An 18,613-nucleotide genomic window follows, 5' to 3' on the forward strand; every position below is an offset into this window, starting at 1 on the left:
GAGACCCACTTCAGGTCGAAAGACACACACAGATGGAAAGTAAAGAGATGGAAAAAGGTATTTCATGAAGATGGAAACAAACAAACATAAAGAAAGCTGGGGTAGTAATACTTATATTGGACAAAATAGACTTTAAAACAAAGGCTATAACAAGAGACAAAGAAGGACCCAGTAATCCTACTTCTGGGTATTTATCTAAAGAAACCCAAAATGCTCCTTCAAAAGCTGTATACAGCCCTCTGTTCACTGCCGCCCTATTTACAGCAGTGAAGATATGGAAGCAACCTAAGAGCGCATCAGTAGACGACGGGACAAAGAAGAGGTGGCTCGTCTATACAATGGGGTATCCCTCGGCCATTAAAAAGAATGAAATCTTACCATTTGCAACAACGTGGATGGACCTAGCAGATATTATGCTGAGTGCAACAAGTCAGACTGAGAAAGACAAATACCACATGATCTCACTTATATGTGGAATCGAGAGAACAGAATAAATGAGCAAACAAAACAGAAACAGACTCATAGATACAGAGAACAAACTGATGGTTGCCAGATGGGAGGGGGTTTGGGGACAGGGTGAAAAAGGTGAAGGGAGTAAGAAGTACGATTGTCAATTATAAAAATAGTCACGGGGACGTAAAGCAAAGCGTAGGGAATACAGGCAATGATATTGTCCTAACTACGTACAGTGCCAGGAGGGTGCTAGTCTTATTGGGGGCAATCACGTCTTAAATTATATAAACATCTAACCACTATGCTGTACACCTGAAACTAATATAATATTGAATATCAACTGTAGTTGAAAAATAAAAAAAATATTTTAAAAAATAAAGAAGATTAAAGGAACTGAGCTGTTTGCTTTGGAGAAGGAAAGCTTGGAGAGGGCCTGAGAGCTGTTTTCAGATATTTGAAGGGCTGTCGTGCTGTGAGATGAGTTAGGTTTACTTGGTGCAGCTCCAAGGACCAGAGTCGGCCTCGTGGTGGCCAGAAGTTAGCTTGAGACAGATCGTCCGAAGGACCCGTGAGGCCGCGAGCTTCCCGTCACTGCGAGAACCCTGCTGACTCCAGGACCAGAGGACATCTGACCCGGCGTCTCTGCCTCCCAAGCCTGTTTTCTGACTGCCCAGTGAGCACACTTGGTCCTGTTCCCAAGAAGCAGCCCTGTGTCCCCGTGACCCGTGCACCGCAGGTTCTCGAGGAAGTGCAGACGCGGGGCGCACCTCCCCCGCAGTCTTCCCGTCTGGTTAGCAAACGCTTCATGGTGACTCCGGGGTCTGCTCCTGCCTGACGCCCTTCACGTGGAGTTCAGTCTTTGGGAAAGGGTGTCCGGCATTAAACGGGGTGTTCCATCCTCTACCCTGCAGGTTCCCGGCCACATCTGGAAGCTGACCTTTTCCAGCAAGGTCAGAGCTTCTTCCTCTGAGCATTTCAGTGCGGCCGACAGCACCACTCAGCAGACACTGGAACCTCAGAGGGGGCTCCTTTCAGGCCCCGGGTTAGGGTTACATGTAGGGTCACGGTTTGGGCAAGGACCAAGGATACCCAAGGTGCTGCAGGCAGGGGGCGGGAGCCCAGCATAGCCTGCGGGGCCTGGAGCTGCTGCCATGGGCAGCTCTGCCAACAGCCAGGTTGGGCCACCCCGCGAGTTCCAAGCCAAGGAGGTGCCATCTGCTCCCTCGAAGCCACAGACATGCTGCTTTCGTGGAAGTCTGCTCCGCATCCCAGCACCTGGGCAGAATGTCAGCTGCTCCCCGCCCGTCCCCAGTCTGGCGTCTCCAGCCTGGTCATCCTGACCTGATTCTCCAGGAAGTGTGTCTGTCAGCCACCTTTTCCCGGCCCACCTCCTGTCAAGGGTCTAGCACAGTCCTTCCTGTGACCTCCTGCCTCTCCTCTGACCCCTGACCCAGCCACCGCCCCCCTCTGGATACTCTGCTCCTTGGACCCAGAGAGGCGTAAATGCCCCTCGGTCGGGACCCACGAAATCTTCAGCCTCGTGCCCTCTGCTGTCCTGGAAAACAGCCAGGCAGCGTCACTAGCATTGGTGCTGCCCTTTCTAGGTGTTTTTCTCCCTGGCAGCTCTCGCCTCCCTCCCTCTGCTGGCTGCTGGCGGATCCACTTCAATGAGGAGGGTCCAGTCCATGGAGTCAGGGCTGCTGGGTCGCTGGTTTTGTTCTGTCTGGTTCAGCCTCCAGCCAACTTCCAGCACAGACGCTACTGTCCACTCAAGCTGGGCAGGGAGGGGCAGTGTGGAGGCAGGACAACATAAAAGGGCAGAGCCCACTGAGGCTGAGAGGTGCAGGCCGCCTTCTCGGAGCCCCTGCCCATCGGCCCAACCCCCTCCCGCCCTTGTGTCACCACAGTGACCATGTCACCCACGGCAGCAAACCAGGCCTGTTTCGAATACTGGTTATGCCCACGTGGCCTGCGTCCAACTCCAACTGTGCTTGCTCTTTACGTGCGTGCTTATACGTTACGCAGAATTCTCTCTCCCTGGTAGAATGTCCTCTCACTTTCTCCCCAGCACGTTGCCTCTCTTACTTCAGACACTCAGGTCTATGCTCATTTCTTCCAAGAAACCAACCTTAGACTGTCAAACCGATATGGACCTCACAGAGGTCACAATGTCCACCCCACGATGGAAATGAGACCCCGAGCGGGGAGAGGTCTGCTCTGCATTGCACAGCGAGTTAATAGCAGAGCTGAGCCCAGAGCCCCAGCCATCTAGGTGCTGAAGATAGAAAACTGGAGGGAGGCATCGCAGAGCACTGGAGACTCGCAGGTCCCCCCCCCCCCAGAGCCCTCCCAGGACCAGCGTCTGCACCCCCAGCCCTGCCCCGCCCCCCCCAGCCCTAGCCCTGCTCTCCCCTCCTGCTCAGATGCCAAAGCACCATTTAGCTGGAGGACAGGATGGGGCGGGCCAGCTCCCAGAGCCCAGGGTAATTGCCTGTAATGAAAGCTCCCAGCCTTTGTTCCCGGGAGGAGGGAGGGAGCGGCCCTGCTCAGAGGTCTGTGTGCTTGGGAGCCGGTGCCCAGGACCCCACCCTTCCTTCCTGCTGCCACCACTGGCCCAGCCCGGACTTATCCTCCTGGGAGTCACTGGCCCGAGCTGGGCCTACCCCTCCTTCTCCGATCTGCTTGCTGACTAGGCCAGGAGGCCTGTGTGTCCCCTCAGCTCTCACAGGAGTCAGTGACCTCAGCTCAGGGGGAGTCTCCCTGCGTGTGTGCACGTGGCTCTGATCTGTGCACAGCCCCGGAGCAGTGATCGGGCCTGAGAGCCCATGCCCTGCAGGCGATGCCCGCTCATGGGATTGGGGCGACTGGCCTCAGGCGTCTGTGCCCGTGGGGGCTCCCCCCATACTCCCCACCCCAGCTTTCCCCTCAGGTTTGCTGCCTCCTGGCGTGTACATACTCTGTGCCCATCAGGGAGGCCTGAGCATTTGGGTGCAGGCACTGGCAGAGGAGAAGCACCAAGCTCTGCGGGGTTTCCTCAGCCCCAGGCAGGGGTTCCGAGGCCACGAGTGACCAACCAGCCTTCTCTGTCCCGCAGGTTGCAGACAGACCAGGAGCCCGGCCCACTCCCCCAGGCCAGCTGGGCCATGGACGACTACTTTAGCCCCAGTGGTGGGACTGAGGACAGCTTGTCCTGCATGGGTAAGTGGTCCCGGGGATGGACTTGCTCCTGGGGACGGGAGGCCCCGGCCCACCTGATGACCAGGTCCATCTGTCACGACTGGGCATCAGCTGTGAATTGCACTTTGAGCTGTGGCCATTCTTGGTTCAACCCAGAGCTGGTCCTACAGGTGCAGGAACACTTCGAGGTCAGGGTAGCAGAGAGGCCGGTGGGTGCTGTGTTTACCCAGCGCTCAGGGTGCGGGAGCCTCCGAGGCCATGACAGACAGTGTAAGTTGGGAGTGTGACAGCCCAGAGCCAGGTTGCAAGCAAAGCCCAGATTACCAGTGAAGGTGCTGGGGGCCAGGCCTACAGGCCACAGCCACCTGGCCAGCGGCCTGGCATCTGCTTCCTCTCCCAGGACCACCTTTCCTATGGCATCTGAGTCCTAGCAGATCATGTGATGTGTAGCCTCAGGAACCAGAGTGTGAGACTCACCCGAAAACAGTGATATTCTGTGAGGGCACAGACACTGCGTGTCCCCAGGCCGGTCCCTGGCCCATGGCAGGTGCCCGTCGGTGTCTCTGAATGAATCAATGATGAATGCATGCGTGTAGCTGCCGTAGAACCTACCGTAGATTCTAAGCTCTTAGCTGGGCGTGAGGTGTGTGCTGCTTTTCTTGCAGCATTACAGACATGTCTGGAGGACAGCTGTGAAATGCACCGGAGGTCTGTGACACTCCACACTGCAGGGAGCAGCTCTGTCCTCTCGTTCCCCAGACAAAGGGACACTTGTACTAGGAAAGACATAAACTTGCTTTTGGCAAACCCGAGATGGTCACCGCTTCAGGTCAGTGCCCTGCTCCAGTGGGCAAATCTGGGCAGGGAAAACAGCCTGACCCAGATGGCACTGGCCACTGCTGGTGTGCCACCTGCCTTGTCCACTGCTGGGCAGGCAGCCGCGTGTCCCTCCATCCTTTGGAGCTGTCTTCGGGCCTGGTCTCCAGCTGGGACTTAGAGCCACTGTGACCTGGAAACACAGCAGCCACAGTCACTCTTCCCTGGCAAGCTGTGGGGTGGAAGACTGCAGGGTGGGGACTGGGCATTGAAACAGTGAACCACCGCCTCCCACAATAAGTAGACACGCAGGGGAAACGGGGCATGGCAGGGGACAAAAGGAAACCAAATTTCACTGGCACTGAAAGACCATCAGATTAGAATGTGGTAACCAGGAAACTATGTCTCTATTTTTACACTTGCAGTTTTGTGAGTGTAATGGCTTCCTTATGTGTGCGCCACATGGCTTGAGCTAGTGATGCATGCCACCTAACCGGGCTCGTGTCCGTGATTGTCATCCGATGAGTCGGAGAGAGGACTTCTCATGTGTGCTGCAGACAGGCGCTAGGAACCCCCATGTTTGTCAGCTGCAAGACCACCCTCACCTGGATCTGAGAGTGTGGGTCATGCTGTGGGACAGAGTGCAGGAACTGGGGAGGTGGCTTCCTCAAGGCCTCTGGGGACAGGGACAGGTTCACATGCTGCCTCTGCTCTGGCCCTGGTCAGGCGGTGTGGTGACCCATCAGGGCGAAGGATACGCCCCGCTCTCTGACCAGTGGGATGGGGCGGTTTGGGGTCTGCTCTTCCTTTGTAGGGCGCCTGTAGTCTTCTGAACTTGGAGAAAGCAGAGGCGAGAGGAAGAGAGGAGACAAGGCTTCCATTTAAGCCCTGCTCCCTCTACCCCTGAACTTCACTCAGGGCTTGATATTCATTCATTCATTCATTCATTCATTCAGTCAGTCAGTCAGTCAGTCAGTCAGTCAGTCAGTCAGTCAGTCACCAAACCGTCACTGGGTACCTGCCTTGTGCCAGCACCTTGCTAGACACTGGGATAAAAAATGAGTAAGATTGACCTGCCCTCAAGGAGTTCAGTGTCAGGGTTCATCCAGCTGCTCTAGAGAATCTGTTGGCCCCAAAAAAACTACCCAGTGACCGCCCTTGTCAGAACTGACAGGGCAGCACGGGGGGGGGACCCTGGGCTTATTCCCCCACTTTGTAGAAGGAGAACGGGGTGCTTTGGAGAGTTCTGTGTCATAGACTGACACTGATATTATTCACAGAGCCCGCTCAGTTATTTCACAACTATTGATCATGTCATTTCTATGTCACTTTGTGGACATGGGGCCGGTCTGCTTTCTTCTGTAGCTCAGACATCCCCCAATGGTCTGTGAGCTCATCTCGGCCCGGACTCCCCCAGCCCAGCTGGTTGTACTGGTCACTCCTGCTGAGACCCCCTTGGGTGCCAGCAGTGCACAGCAGTGCACAGGCCACCATCAGAGCTCAATTTGGGAAGCCCAAGGAAGCCAGGATTGACATGTTGGCGTGGTGTGCCCACATGTGTGAGGCCGTGTGCGGAGGGACCGGGAAAGATTGCCCGAGGTTGACACAGACTGTTAATGAAGGGACTTGCCTCATCATGACATGTGTAGGGGGAACAGCCTCTTCCCTGCCGTGCAGAGAGCAGGAGGCCGTGTGGAGTGTGCCTCAGGCGGCAGTCGCTTGCTTTTCTCCTGCTTTCTTCTCCCTTGTTCAGCGGACTCCATCTTTAAGCCACAGTTCAGTTTCTGGTGTCTTGTGGATTTGGGGGGCTGCCTAGTGTCTCCATTCTGAGAAGCCTGCGTCCCGGGGAGTGTGCATCCCAGGGAGCGTCTGGGCTTGTGGGGAGCTCCGGGAGCATCAGGCCAAACCCCAGTATCCCCGCTGCAAACAGCCCGTGATCAAAGAACGCAGGAAGCCAGAGTGCTAACAAAATTTACGCCATTATGTCTGCATTTTTCACGGGGAGAGGTGTGGCTCGGAAGGGAACCATGGCTCCTTCAAGACGGCCTAATTCGTTAGCAGGTGACCCCTGCCTTCTGGCGCCCCAAATGCTAAATGACCAAATGGCAACAATGATCTTCGTTTATAGAACATTCCCTCAACCCGAGCAAGCCCCAGGATGTCACCTGTGTGGTTTTATGCTGAGTTCACACCACCATCCTCTCTGCCCTTGGGGACCTCGGGGACTTCGGGCTGAGCTGAGCTTGGAGAGAGGATTTACAGACAGTTGACGAGACAACACAGACCACATTCCAGGGTGGATGGCTTTGTGTGATCTCAGGACCTGTCCTTATTGGTGGGACCCTCAGAGCTTCAGGTAGTTACCCAGGGAGCTGTGGGGCAGCCAGAAATCTCAGCCACGGGAGGAGGAAGGAACCTGATCTAGATGCGAAACGCACCACTGTCCCTCTTGACCAGGGCACAGAAGCCTCCCCTCAAGTGTCACCCTGAAGGCCTGGCCTGGCAGGTCCTTGCCCTGCCCCTGGGCAAAGGGCAGCCAGTCCTGTGGGTAACTTGCAAAGCCCAGGGCATGTCGGAGCTGGCAGGGGCTTCAGTGCCAGGAGTGGCTGCCCCATGCCACTCACATCCAAGGCGTTAGGCCCTCCCGTGGGCCCCACTAAATGGGCAGAAACGAGTGCAGTGGTTCTGAGATAAAAGGATTAGGGTTCCTGCTGAGAGACTTCCCCCCACAAGGAGGCTGCCAGCAGGGCTTACATGGAAGGAGCTCTGGGTAGAGGCCATTGAAGAGAGTGAGGTGACAAGGACGCAATGACCAGGAAAATGAAGTGTTGGGAATGACCCCCAGTCGTAATATTTGTCCTTCCGAGTCCTGCAAAGCGGAAGGAATCAAAACCTCCTTCCTGTGAGTGGCTGGCGGGCGGGGGAGCCCGGCTTCCAAGGGAGCTGGAGATCATTAAAGGGTCAGGGCAGACGGAGGGTCCCAGACTCTGGGGGAGGGGAGGACAGAGAAAGGCTAGGTTGTCCCTTCCTCAAGATCCTGCCGCCTCCACCAGGGCTGGCGAAAGAAATGGGTGTGTTTTGTGGTGACGATGGAGGCGGGCAGATGGTGCAGGAGGGGCACTCAGCACCCTGGCAGGGGAGGGAGAGTGGACCTAACGTCCATGGTGAGTCCAGGGGCAGGAGCGGGGCTAGCTCACTGCACCCGTCCTGCTGAGAACCTGGTTTCCATGGAGGCAGGAAGGGGCACAGAGGCCCGTGGGATGGGGCTGGGTGACAGGGACGTCCTCATGGGGTGTGCAGCTCCACCCACCCCGCCAGTGAATGTTCTTAACGTTTGCACAGCCGTTTTTATATGCCAAGTAATTGCCAGTGATTATTCTATTAAAATTCATTGCGGTATGAACCCATGGCCTACCCCCGTTAAGTTCAACGCCTCGTTTAAAATCCTAACAAAAACTCGAATAAAGCGCCCAGGTGCCAAATGAGTGCAGCCAGTGAATGTCTTTCCCTCCAGATGGGAGGAAGGCCAGGTTCTGTCCCCAGCTGGCTCAGGGTCAGGTGGTGACAGGCTCTCCTTATGTGCTGTTGTCTGCTCAGAACCATGCATCTCCACAGACACGTGGACGTGTTCACAACACAAGACTTACATCTGACGGTTGGTTTTATGGACCTTCTGAATCCAGTCTGAACTGATTCAGAAGCCCCGCTCTGCCATGGTGACGTCATTGCAGGCCTGGCCAGAAACCTCAGGTTGGGACCTTGTGTGTTTCCGCATCAGGTTTTTGGGTTTCCTTGGCCCACGTTGAGGTAACAGGATTCATCACAAGTGGGTCAGTGTTGAGTAAGATTAGCATTGAGGTTGCACTTGGCATTGTGACTCAGTGACCTTACAGTGACCAACTCTGTGTGGACGTGGAGGGTTGGATTGGACACTAGGTGTGCCCATATGGGCACTTAACATGTCACCACCCACCACGTGGGCACAGCCGCAGCACACTCTGCCCTCCTCTTCCCTGCCTGGGGTTCCCCATCACATGCCAGCAGTTACCATGACAACCGCTCTGGGCTGGTCCAGGTGTAAGGAGGTGCACCTGGGTGGTGCAGAGGTCCTCTGGGCCCAGTGTGCAGTGGAGCCCCCAGCAGGTGTGTGTGTGGGGGACAGTTGCCATGGCAACACACGCCAAGCACATATGGGAGACATCTAGACTCCTTATCCTGGCGTCTTTATTAGCTTGAGGGACAGGGGGATCTGATTTTAAACGAGTGTCGTTTCAGACAGAGTCCCCTAGATACGGTGTTTTCCTCCTGCTGTAAATCCATAAGCAGAGGGATTAGGTTCTCCACCCCCCCACTTCCGCCTAGTTTCTGACCTGCCAAAGTGCAGAGAATACAAGTATTCCCTTACGGCCATCCAGCAAGGCAGGAAGAGAACCAGGACCCCAAGACTCCAGAATAGGGAAGTGCCCGGGGGGTCCTAGGCTTGTCGGGACTGCCGGGGCCCTGGGAGTGACGAGGACCCCAGTACAGAGGAGACCACAGGCTGTGCCCAGAGGAGAGGTCCCACACCCCTGTCCCCAGCTACGGATTTCGTGGGCCCGTCTCAGCGTGACAGTGAGGTGCAGTGCCGTGCAAACCCCGGTGCAGTGGGGCCTCAGCAGGACAGGCTGGGGGGCTTCTGCCCACATACACTCCCCCTCCAGGACCCGCCCTCCTCCCTCTGCTTGGGAGTTCCACACTTGTTGGGGTCACAAGCAGTTGTTAAGCCAGTCCCCAGAAACAGCTGCCTAGTGACCGCATGGTCACGGGGAGTCAGATTCTGACCCCGCCAGCAGCCTGCTGGGTGAACATGGGCGTGTTTCTCTTACAACGAGGACATACGTAATCCCTACTTCATAGGGTCTGTGAAGTGATGCCTGTGCCCGTGGCTAAGGGGGCCCCTGACCAGAGTTGGTGGCAGTAGCTGATTGGCAAGCACTGGGTAGCCCTGACCAACCAGCGTAGGGAGGTGCCTTCATCCGTCCGTCCGTCCGGGCTGCTCTACCAAAGAGACCACAGACCAGGCGGCTTAAACAACTGACCTTTACTTCTCACAGTTCTGGGGGCTACAAGTCCAGGATCAAGGGGCCGGCCCAATGCCCTCCCTCCAAATATCATCACATTGAATCAGAGCTTCCACATATGAACTTGGGGGAGACACAAACATGCAGTCTGTATCAAGGGGCTTGCAAGTCGGCTAGAAGGAGGGGATATGTCCCCAGAGCATAACCAGGCCGTGTGGCCATGTGCCCCCTGGCAGTGATCCATAGGTGGGAAGGTGAAGGTCAGTGTGGAGTAGTTAGGGAATGCTTCCTGGAGGAGGAGGCCCTGACGCTGGGCCTTGAATGGTGAATGGGACTTGAATTCACATAAGAGAAGCCATTCAGGAGAAGGGCAGGGGTGGGGTTAGCCTGGGCCACAGGGAAGGGAGGGGTGAAGGCCTGAGGCTGTGTGTGGGTCAGCACTGGCCTCTATGGCCACCAGATAGGGCGCATGGCACAGTCCTTACCTGGGAAGCCACCAGGTCATCAAGCCACAGACACACTCCCCGTGGGAGGCCATGGGGCTCTGACTTTCACAGGAGAAGGAAGGTCTGAGCACCTGGCAGTCCTGGGCCGTCTCCTCAGTGCCTCCCATCCATCAGGGGCCCCTGCCAAGGGAGTGAGACCTCGTGTTCCAGCCCTGGGTCAGAGCAGGAGCCAAAACTCAGCCCTCAGTCAGACCTCCCAGCCCTGGGCCAGTCCTCCGGGCTCAGCTCGGCCCTCTGAGGTGTCCCTCAGCCACATTCCCACTGACCCCGGGTCACTTAGCCCAGAGCGCCCAGCTCTCAAGGGAGGACGTGTGTCCCTCCCATCCTGGGAGCCCTGTCCTGCAGCTGGGGACACTGTCCTGGGCTCTGTCCTACCACCTCTTGTGACCAGAGATGCCTTGTTCTTATCTCAGGCCTGGTCTCTGCCCCTCCCTTTTCACCCCCTGGGCAGGCTTGGCCTGCTGCATCCTGGCCTGCTGCGTAGAGGCCAGGGGGATGGGTCCAGCTGCCTGAGCTCCCAGGAATGCGTTGTGGGTTAGAATTTCTCAGCGTTTCCACCCTCCCGGAAGGAAGCGCTCCCCGAGACAGCTGGGCCCGGAGGCAGCTCTGAGGCCCCTGACCCCTGGCCCCACTCCCGGCCTTCGGTTTGCTGAGTCTCATTTTCCCCGTAAGACAGGCAGGCAGCAGACCTCTTCTGAGCCCACACACCTGGCCTTGCGGCAGAAGAAAAATCCCCAACCTCTGAGCTCAGGGTGCCTCCTGGGACCAGACAGGCAGAGCCGGGCCCTGCAGAGTCCACAGAATGTCTCAGTAGTCGGTGCCCTGGCAAAGCAAAGGTGGTGACGAGGCTGGGGGGACCTGAGTGGGTCAATGTGGGCCGGCTTCCTGGACGAGGCCCCAGAGGGGTGGGCAAGCTGGTGTGTCCGTGGGCCCCTTTCCTTCTTTAGGTGGCAGTGGCGGGAGCTCAAGTTCCTGTTGGGACTGCTGCATGTGCCTGGGAGCCTGAGGATACCTTGCCCACTCTTGTCCGTCTCCCAGAGGTGTAGGGAGACTTCTTCCACACCTCCAAGCAGAGCAGAGACATGGGCAGGAGAGGGTCCCAGCAGTGATGTGCCCCAAGGTCATTGCCCGAAAAAACAGGAGCTTCCCTCAAAGGGACCAAGAGGGGTCCCTGCTGGCCTCCGTGCAGCCCAGGGCTGCAGAGAAGGCATCGCAGGGACGGCATCCCAGAGCCTGCCTTCCCTTCCAGCACGCCAGCTGCACTGTCTCACCGCGGGGTTCTGGGAGGTCAGCGCTGTTTACGATCCCCCACACATCTGCTCTGAGTCACGCATTCATTCATTTACTCAATCGTCATTCACCAAGTATTCTTGAGAGCCCACTGGGTACAAAGCGGCCTGCTGGGTTCTGAGAAGAAGCCCATCACCAGTAGACCAACCAAAGATGGAAACACAAATGAGTGGGTGCAGAGTGCTGGCCACGGATGTTAGCGGACGACTCAGGTGGCCACAGGGACCTTGTCCGAGTCAGGGAAGGCGTCCTCGACGAGGTGCACTTGGCCTCAAGAAGGGCCAGAGCGAACAGAGGACGCTGATGCTCTCTCCAAAACCAGCTCCCCTGAAAGGCTTCCCTATCTTGAGTGATGGCAACTCGTCTTAGCGTGTGCAGCCCAAAGCCTTGACTCTTCTCTATCTGCCTCGCCCACCTCTGCTCCATCAGCAAATTCTGACGGCTTCAAATTATAGCCAGAGTCTGACCGCTGTCACCACCCAGCTCCAAGCTGCCATGGTCTCACCTAGACTCACCTGCCATGACCCCCGCCCTCAGCTCCCACTTTCTCCCAAGGTCACCTTTCAAGGTCAACAGGGTGGGGCAGCCTCCTTCAATAGTCCTGCCTCCTTGCCACCTTCTCTTCCTCTGCCCACCCCATCCAGTGGGGCAGAGCCCCCAGACTCCCCCAGACAACCTGGGTCACATCCGTTTCCAGTCTCAGGGGTGTGAGGATGTGAAATCACACAGCAGGCCTTTCCTTGGCTCTGTTATTCCTGTATCTGCAGTCTTCAAATCGCTCTAAGTTACTGGTCAACAAATGTGATCGAATCACTCATCCCACCCCCATCACAGAAGGGGGAGAGGGGCGTGGGGTGATGAGCCGGTTTTCGGGGCATGGGCGTTAGGGACTCACTTGCATGATTCCAAAGCAGTGTCTTTCCCACCTCCCCTGTGGAAACCACGCAGGATCCAGTCGTCTCCCACAGGTCACCACAGACCAGCCCCCCGCCCCCCTCTGCCCCGCATCACACAGCTCTCCTCGGTCTTCAGTGGACGGCTCACAGCCTGTCCGTCCTGCAGAGTGGGAGGGGCTCGGGGCTGCGTTTGGGCATGGTGTGACAGGGCCGGCCCCGTCTTTTTAGGAGTGACTGGAGGAAACATTCTGCACATTGGCCTTATTGACTGATGCTGGAATGGCTGTTGCCACGGCAGCAGAGGTTCCCACTGCACTGGAGGATGGTGGGAAACTCAGGGGATGTGAAAGGAATCAAAAAAGAGCCTGATGGAGGGAGAGGCCACATTAGGAGTGTCTAAAGTTCCAGGAGGCCAAGATGAGTGTTTAGAGGGACCACCACGTGGCCATGGCAAGACCCTTTCAAGGGTGACAGGGAAAGGCGATGTGTGGACAGACGGAGGACTGGCCCTCAAGGGGATCCCCACGGAGTTAACATGAGACGAGCATGGAAGGTGTTTTCCCACTGACAGACAGGTGGCGTTTGTTCCGGAGGGAGTGGGGGGTTTACAGGGTTTTGGGGGGACGAGTGCCTCACTTCTTGAAGGGGGCAGCATGATTCAAGGAAGGAGGGGACTTGGGATTTGGGGCATATGACATCCCTGGAGCGGAGGCAAGGCAGAACAAAGAGGAATAGAGAGGGGATGAGGAGAGAGACAACCAGGAGAGGAAGGCCTGGTCCCAGGGGCCGTGGGCCTGTGGGACTAGGACGTTCCAGGGGACAGAGCGACGTAGGATGGTGTTTCATCAATTCTAAAGACTAATGTGACCGGATGACCCCACAGACCTGGGTGCCAGAGACCAGGGCCCCAATGAACCCCAGGGAGAGGTGGCAGGTGGAAGGGACCTTTCGGCCACAGGGCCACCCGTTCATTTCTCCTGAATGCTAAGGATGAATGTATATGCAGTAAAAGAACATAGAGACGACAAGCAAGAGCCGCTGTAACCTGGGACGTCAGCGTACAAATGTCCCCGGAGTCTCACATTGCTATTTTTAGGAAAGGTGATCCTCTGTGATCGCATTGTGCGTGTGTTGTGCAAATTAGAGGCTGGCCTCTGAGCGAGGCGTGACTGCGGTCTCATTACAGCGGCCTGTGGGGTAGGAAGGGAGGGTGTGCGTCCCCAGAGATCTGACACCAGGATGGGGCCAGAGACCTTCCCTGAGCTAAGCGGGCGTACCGTGTGTGTGCCCAGAGAACATCTCAGGAACGGCCTCGCTTTGGGCACTGCCTGTGCCCAGGCCACGTCCCAGCATGGAACCCCTTCAGTGCCTTTCAGCCACCAGACTCCCTGCTTGTCGATGCCCCACCTGGAGTCACAGAGCCCGCTCCACCCCTGAGTGTCCTAGGGGCTGGACACAGGCCCCAGGCCAGGCTGCGATGTGCCCTCTGCCACAGGACCTTCTGGTAACTTCTCCCAATTCCTCTCCTCCCGTCCTTTGAGGCAGTGGCAGCAGTGCTGGGCGGGCGTGAGCCTACCCTCCTGCTTCCTGCTCCCCTGGTCTGCGTCGTACTCCAGGAAGCCTTCGGGATTTCCTCCACCGTTGTCCTTCCTGCCAGCACAGCCCCTTAGTCCTGCACTCACGTTTTCAGGACCTACTATGTGCCAGGTGGCGCTCACAGCAGTCAGTGAGGCAGCCCGCGGCCCTGGTCTCCGGGCTCTGTCCTGTCGTCCCTGCAGTGAGCACACACACCTAGTGTGCACCCGTGATGAATGTGTTGCTGTGAGTGACACCGCGTTCCCACAGGGACAGGGCTTGTGTCATCTAGCTTGTATCCCCTACCCAACATTGACGTCCTTGCGGGCAGAACCTCCTTCTTCCTCTGTATCTCCAAGGCCCCACCAAGGGCCTGTGCTTCTTACAAGCACCCGTCTGCGTGAGGACTCACGTTCCCGGCACTGTGGGGAGCACAGCCCGTCCGAGGTGATCCCCGTCCTTGTGGGTCTCAGGGGCTCCCAGTCCAGCCCTGGCGTAGTGGAAGCCAGAGTCCTGGGAAAGCCCAGGACCGGAGGCATGTGGGGTCCACACAGTGCACGGCGCCCAGGCCCCCAAATCCATTTCACCCCCACAGTCCCAGCACCTGCTCCAAGGTGCTCACCGGGTCAGCAGGTGGACCACGCTGCTGCTGGTGGGGACAGACCACACGTACCTGTCACCAGGCAGGCTGATGATTAGCGCCGGGAGTGGCTGAGCCATGGCACAGACACACAGCAGTCTTCATCTTCCAGGGGAAGGGGAGAGGGAGCGTGGGGAGGGCTGGGCAGGTAATCTGAGGGCTGGCACCTTCTGGCAGAATGCTTAGGGTTTGACAGTGCCCAGTGTGGCTCCATCTGGGGCCTGCCTCCCCTGGAGCGAGCTTTGCTTTCCGACACCCCTCCACATTCTCCTGTGCCTCACTCTCTGTCTGCGGACCATTTGCTCAGGCACCTTGGCCCTGACTTAGGAGGCCAGTCCCTTCTGAGGGACAGCTCCAGCAAAGTGCTCTGTCTGCCTCTGCCCCCGCCCCTTCCACCCCATCTCCCTTCCCTGGACCCAGGCGGGAGGGGAGGCAGAGGGCGAGGAAAAGGCTGTCTTTTTCATTTGCTCTGCGGCCCCACCTTCGCTCTGGCCAGTGAGGGACCCGTGCTAGACCTCCTGGTTCCCTAGGTTTGTCACAGCACTTCACAGTTCCAAAGGCCTTTGGAGCTGGTTAGACCCACGGTTAGAAGACACAGAGCCAGAGAGTGCGGTGGCTTTGACAAGGTGACGAAGCCCATCCATTCCCATGGGCACCTGGTCTGATCCCAGGAGGTAGTCAGTCCTTCCCTCCCATGGGAGCCCCTCCCCGCCAGCCGTTATCCCACCTCCTGCCCCCTGAGCCTCAGACACTGAACTAGGTGGGACCCTCAGCCTCTTGGAGGGAAACCGGAAGCTTTGGGGTGGGGGTGGGGAACCAGCGACCTGGATATCTCCCAGCATCCCTCCCCCCAGCCCACTCTCCCTGCCTCATGCTGAGCCAGGGGGTCTCAGTCCCTTTTACCTGCACCCCACATCTCCTCTGAAGATCCTTTCCACCACCCCCCTTTCTGGTCGCAGCCGGGGTCCACCGTGTCCCTTGGGGAATGTACCCGCCTCTGCACCCAAAGCCAGGAGAAACACTGGTCGCATCCGTTACCACCTCCGTCCCCCCACACCCCTACTCACCCGCCCTGGATCTCTGCCGCAAATACCACCCCCTCCGAGCCAGAAATAGACACACAGCCCTCTCCCCCACCTCCCGCCGTCATGCACACTCCTCCCCTCCCCGGATTGCGCACGCCGCCCCTCCCTCCTTCCTCGCTGGGAGCCGCAGCCGCAGCCCTGCTCAAGCGGGAGAGCGGGCAGGCGGAGAGCAGCGAGGGCGCTGTGGGCTGCGAGTCCACTGGACTCCAGGCGGGCAGGCGGGGGCCGCTGCGGGGCTTCCATTCTCGCTTTGATTGATTTTTACATTTTAGTTTGTATTTCCCCGCCTGCCCCTTTTCCTCCGACCCCGCCCCGCTGCCCCACGGTTTCCTTCCTTGCGTGTCTTCCCCTGGGCCCTCGGCTTGGCTCGCCTTCCTCCCGTCTCCCCCTCCCTCGTCCCTCCCCCTCCTCTCCCTTCTTCCTCGGTTTCTTCCGTCCTTTCTCTCCCCTCCCCTCCCCGCCCCTCCTCCCTGCGCTCTCCCGCCCCTTGCCTGCAGACGCGCGGATCGTCCATGCGCTCCTCTCAGGCAGAATGCTGAGCAGCGGCGTCAAGAGCGCGCAGCCCGAGGGGGAGCTGAGCGGCGGCGGCGACGAGGGCGCGGGGAGGAAGGCGGCGGACGGCAGAGGCATGCTGCCCAAGCGCGCCAAGGCGCCCGGCGGCGGCGGCGGCGTGGCCAAGGCCAGCGCGGCCGAGCTGAAGGTCTTCAAGTCTGGCAGCGTGGACGGCCGCATCCCCGGCGGGCCGCCCGCCTCCAACCTGCGCAAGCAGAAGTCGCTCACCAACCTGTCGTTCCTCACGGACTCCGAGAAAAAGCTGCAGCTCTACGAGCCTGCGTGGAGCGACGACATGGCCCGGGCGCCCAAAGGCTTGGGCAAGGGGGGGTCCAAAGGCCGCGAGGCTCCGCTGATGTCCAAGACACTGTCCAAGTCGGAGCACTCGCTCTTCCAGGCCAAGGGCGGCCCTGCGGGCGGCGCCAAGACGCCCCTGGCTCCGCTGGCGCCCAGCTTAGGGAAGCCGAGCCGGATCCCGCGTGGCCCCTACGCTGAGGTCAAGCCGCTCAGCAAGGCTCCGGAGGCGGCTGTGAGCGACGACGGCAAGTCGGACGATGAGCTGCTCTCCAGCAAGGCCAAGGCGCAGAAGGGCTCCGCGGCCGTGCCCTCCGCCAAGAGCCAGGAGGAGCGCGCCTTCCTCAAGGTGGACCCCGAGCTCGTGGTGACCGTCCTGGGGGACCTGGAGCAGCTGCTCTTCAGCCAGATGCTGGGTGAGTCCTGCCCCCGCCGCGCCCGCCCCGCTTTCTCCGCGCCAGCTGCAGGAGGAGGGAGGGGAAGCGCGCCCCACCCTCCTCCTGGTCCTGTTCTCCAGGTCTCGGGTGGGCATTGCGCCCAGACGTGCAGGGCTGGCCCACCGCCAGGTGCGCGTGGCTAAAGTGCACCTTCTTCAAAAGGTCACCAGGAGCGAGCCCAGGCCCTGCTGTGGCCTGAGGTGAGGCTGGACAATGGGTGGGGGTCATCGGATGCTCAGAAACAGAGCTCCTTTGCTCCCAGTTAAGCCCCAGAATCCCAATGGGCACCATCGGGGCCTGGTGGAGACCTCAGCGCTGCTACGGTCTGCACTGGGTAAGCGCATCCAGCGTTGCTAGGGGAGCTTGGGGGAGAGCGGGTGCAGAGGACAGACGTGCAGAAAGCAGATGTGAGCTGAGGCCCCACTTCCTCTGTGGGTCTCCAGTGGGAGCACGGGTCGGATATCCCCGGTGTGGGGGTTCTGGCAAGGGGACCGTCTGGGGCCAGCGGGCAGGCCGGCAGCCAGCTGCACACATCTGGATGCGCGTCCTATCCCTGGGCCGGCTCTGGCCCAAACCTCTACCTCCGGGTTTTTAGAGACTGTGGAAAGATCTGGGCTTTCGCACGGAGCCTCCTGGTTGACGGGGAAGCCGGTGCCCTTGGGCTAATGGAAGCCGAGCGGGCGGGAAGGGAGGAACAAAGCTTGCTTGGGCGGAGGAAGCGCAGAGAGCGGCCCCATTGTTCTCCGAGCCTGGGAGTCTATGCCCCGGAACTGCGCTGGCTTGCCCGGAGAGCCTTTGCCCGGAGAGGATAGATGGGGTCGTGCAGGACGAGAGGCTGCGGCACCTCGGTAGCCGGCTCGGGGGCTCTGGGGCTGCGGGAGCACGGCGGCCGGGCCTGGAGCCCGCAGGCCGCCTTGGCTCCGCAGACTTGTTGCGGTGGCTGGGATGTGGGTCCGGCGCCGGGGGGACCCAGCGTCCGGGGTACCAGGCGGGTGCCCGCCCCGCAGGGGGCTGGGGGGGCTGGGGAGGGGCGTGTCTGCGCTCGTGTACAGGGGCGGGGCTGACGCGGCAGCATCCGAGTGACAGGCTGGCGGAGGTGGGGCGGGTGGGCATGGACCGCGGCGGTGGTGCTCGCCTGCCGCCCTGGAAGAATGCAGCGCTGGAGGCTGGTGGGCCCCGCCGCAGTCTTTCCAGGACCCCCGGACTCCGTTGTGGGACAGGATGAGCCCCTGGCCAGGGGCAAGGGTTTGGAGCCCCGCGGAGGAGGCCACATGTGGGCTTTGCAGGGAGGAGGGCGGATGGAGTTTGGGTGCAGACACTGACTGGGGTGAGGGGGGGCCTCAGGGAGTGTGCCCCCCTGTGCCCAGTGCCGCCCTCATGGAGCTGACAGGCTAGGGGGTGAGAGAGACAATAAAGGAAAAGAGAATTCTAGGCACCAAGGACAGCTGTGAAGGAAAGGAAAGGGGACCATGTGATGGAGAGGGGCTGGGAAGGAGAGGCCTGCCCTAGGCCTGGCAGGAGGTGCTGAGAGAATGGTGGCCCAGGCAGGAGGAGGAAGGAGGCACAGGCAGACGGGCAGGTGGGGAGGACATGCCCCAGGGACTGGGAAGGGGCGGGCGGGATGGAGTGCCACAGCATCCAACAGCAAAGGACACAGCTCTGTTTTCAAGGTCAGGGCTTCCCCTGTTTGGGATGACATGGCTGGTCTGGGCTGTCCCCAGACCTGGAAGTCCCAGCTGCCCCAGGACATGGCTGCGTGGCTGAAGCCCTCCTAGTTGCTTCTCAGGAGGCAGTAACCACAGACACCCTGACAAATGGTCCTCCGCTGGCTG

At 59.2% G+C, this 18,613-nt stretch overlaps 1 protein-coding gene across 5 annotated transcripts in view; it reads left to right on the forward strand.

Moving 5' to 3' along the window:
• NAV1 (neuron navigator 1) overlaps positions 1–18,613 on the forward strand; it is a 182,018-nt gene that overhangs the window by 53,914 nt on the left and 109,491 nt on the right. For 4 of the 5 annotated variants that reach the window (XM_019750858.3, XM_088799192.1, XM_088799193.1 and 1 more), the window contains exons 3-4: positions 3,548–3,651; positions 15,996–16,760. In XM_019750858.3, the coding sequence (XP_019606417.3) occupies positions 3,548–3,651; positions 15,996–16,760 (869 nt within the window). The remainder of the gene's footprint in view (positions 1–3,547; positions 3,652–15,995; positions 16,761–18,613) is intronic. The other variant, XM_088799194.1, reaches the window with a different exon arrangement.

The sequence above is a fragment of the Rhinolophus sinicus genome, chromosome 6 (genome assembly GCF_057876585.1).
Source record: "Rhinolophus sinicus isolate RSI-liver-muscle chromosome 6, RSI-T2T, whole genome shotgun sequence".
NCBI lineage: Eukaryota > Metazoa > Chordata > Mammalia > Chiroptera > Rhinolophidae > Rhinolophus > Rhinolophus sinicus.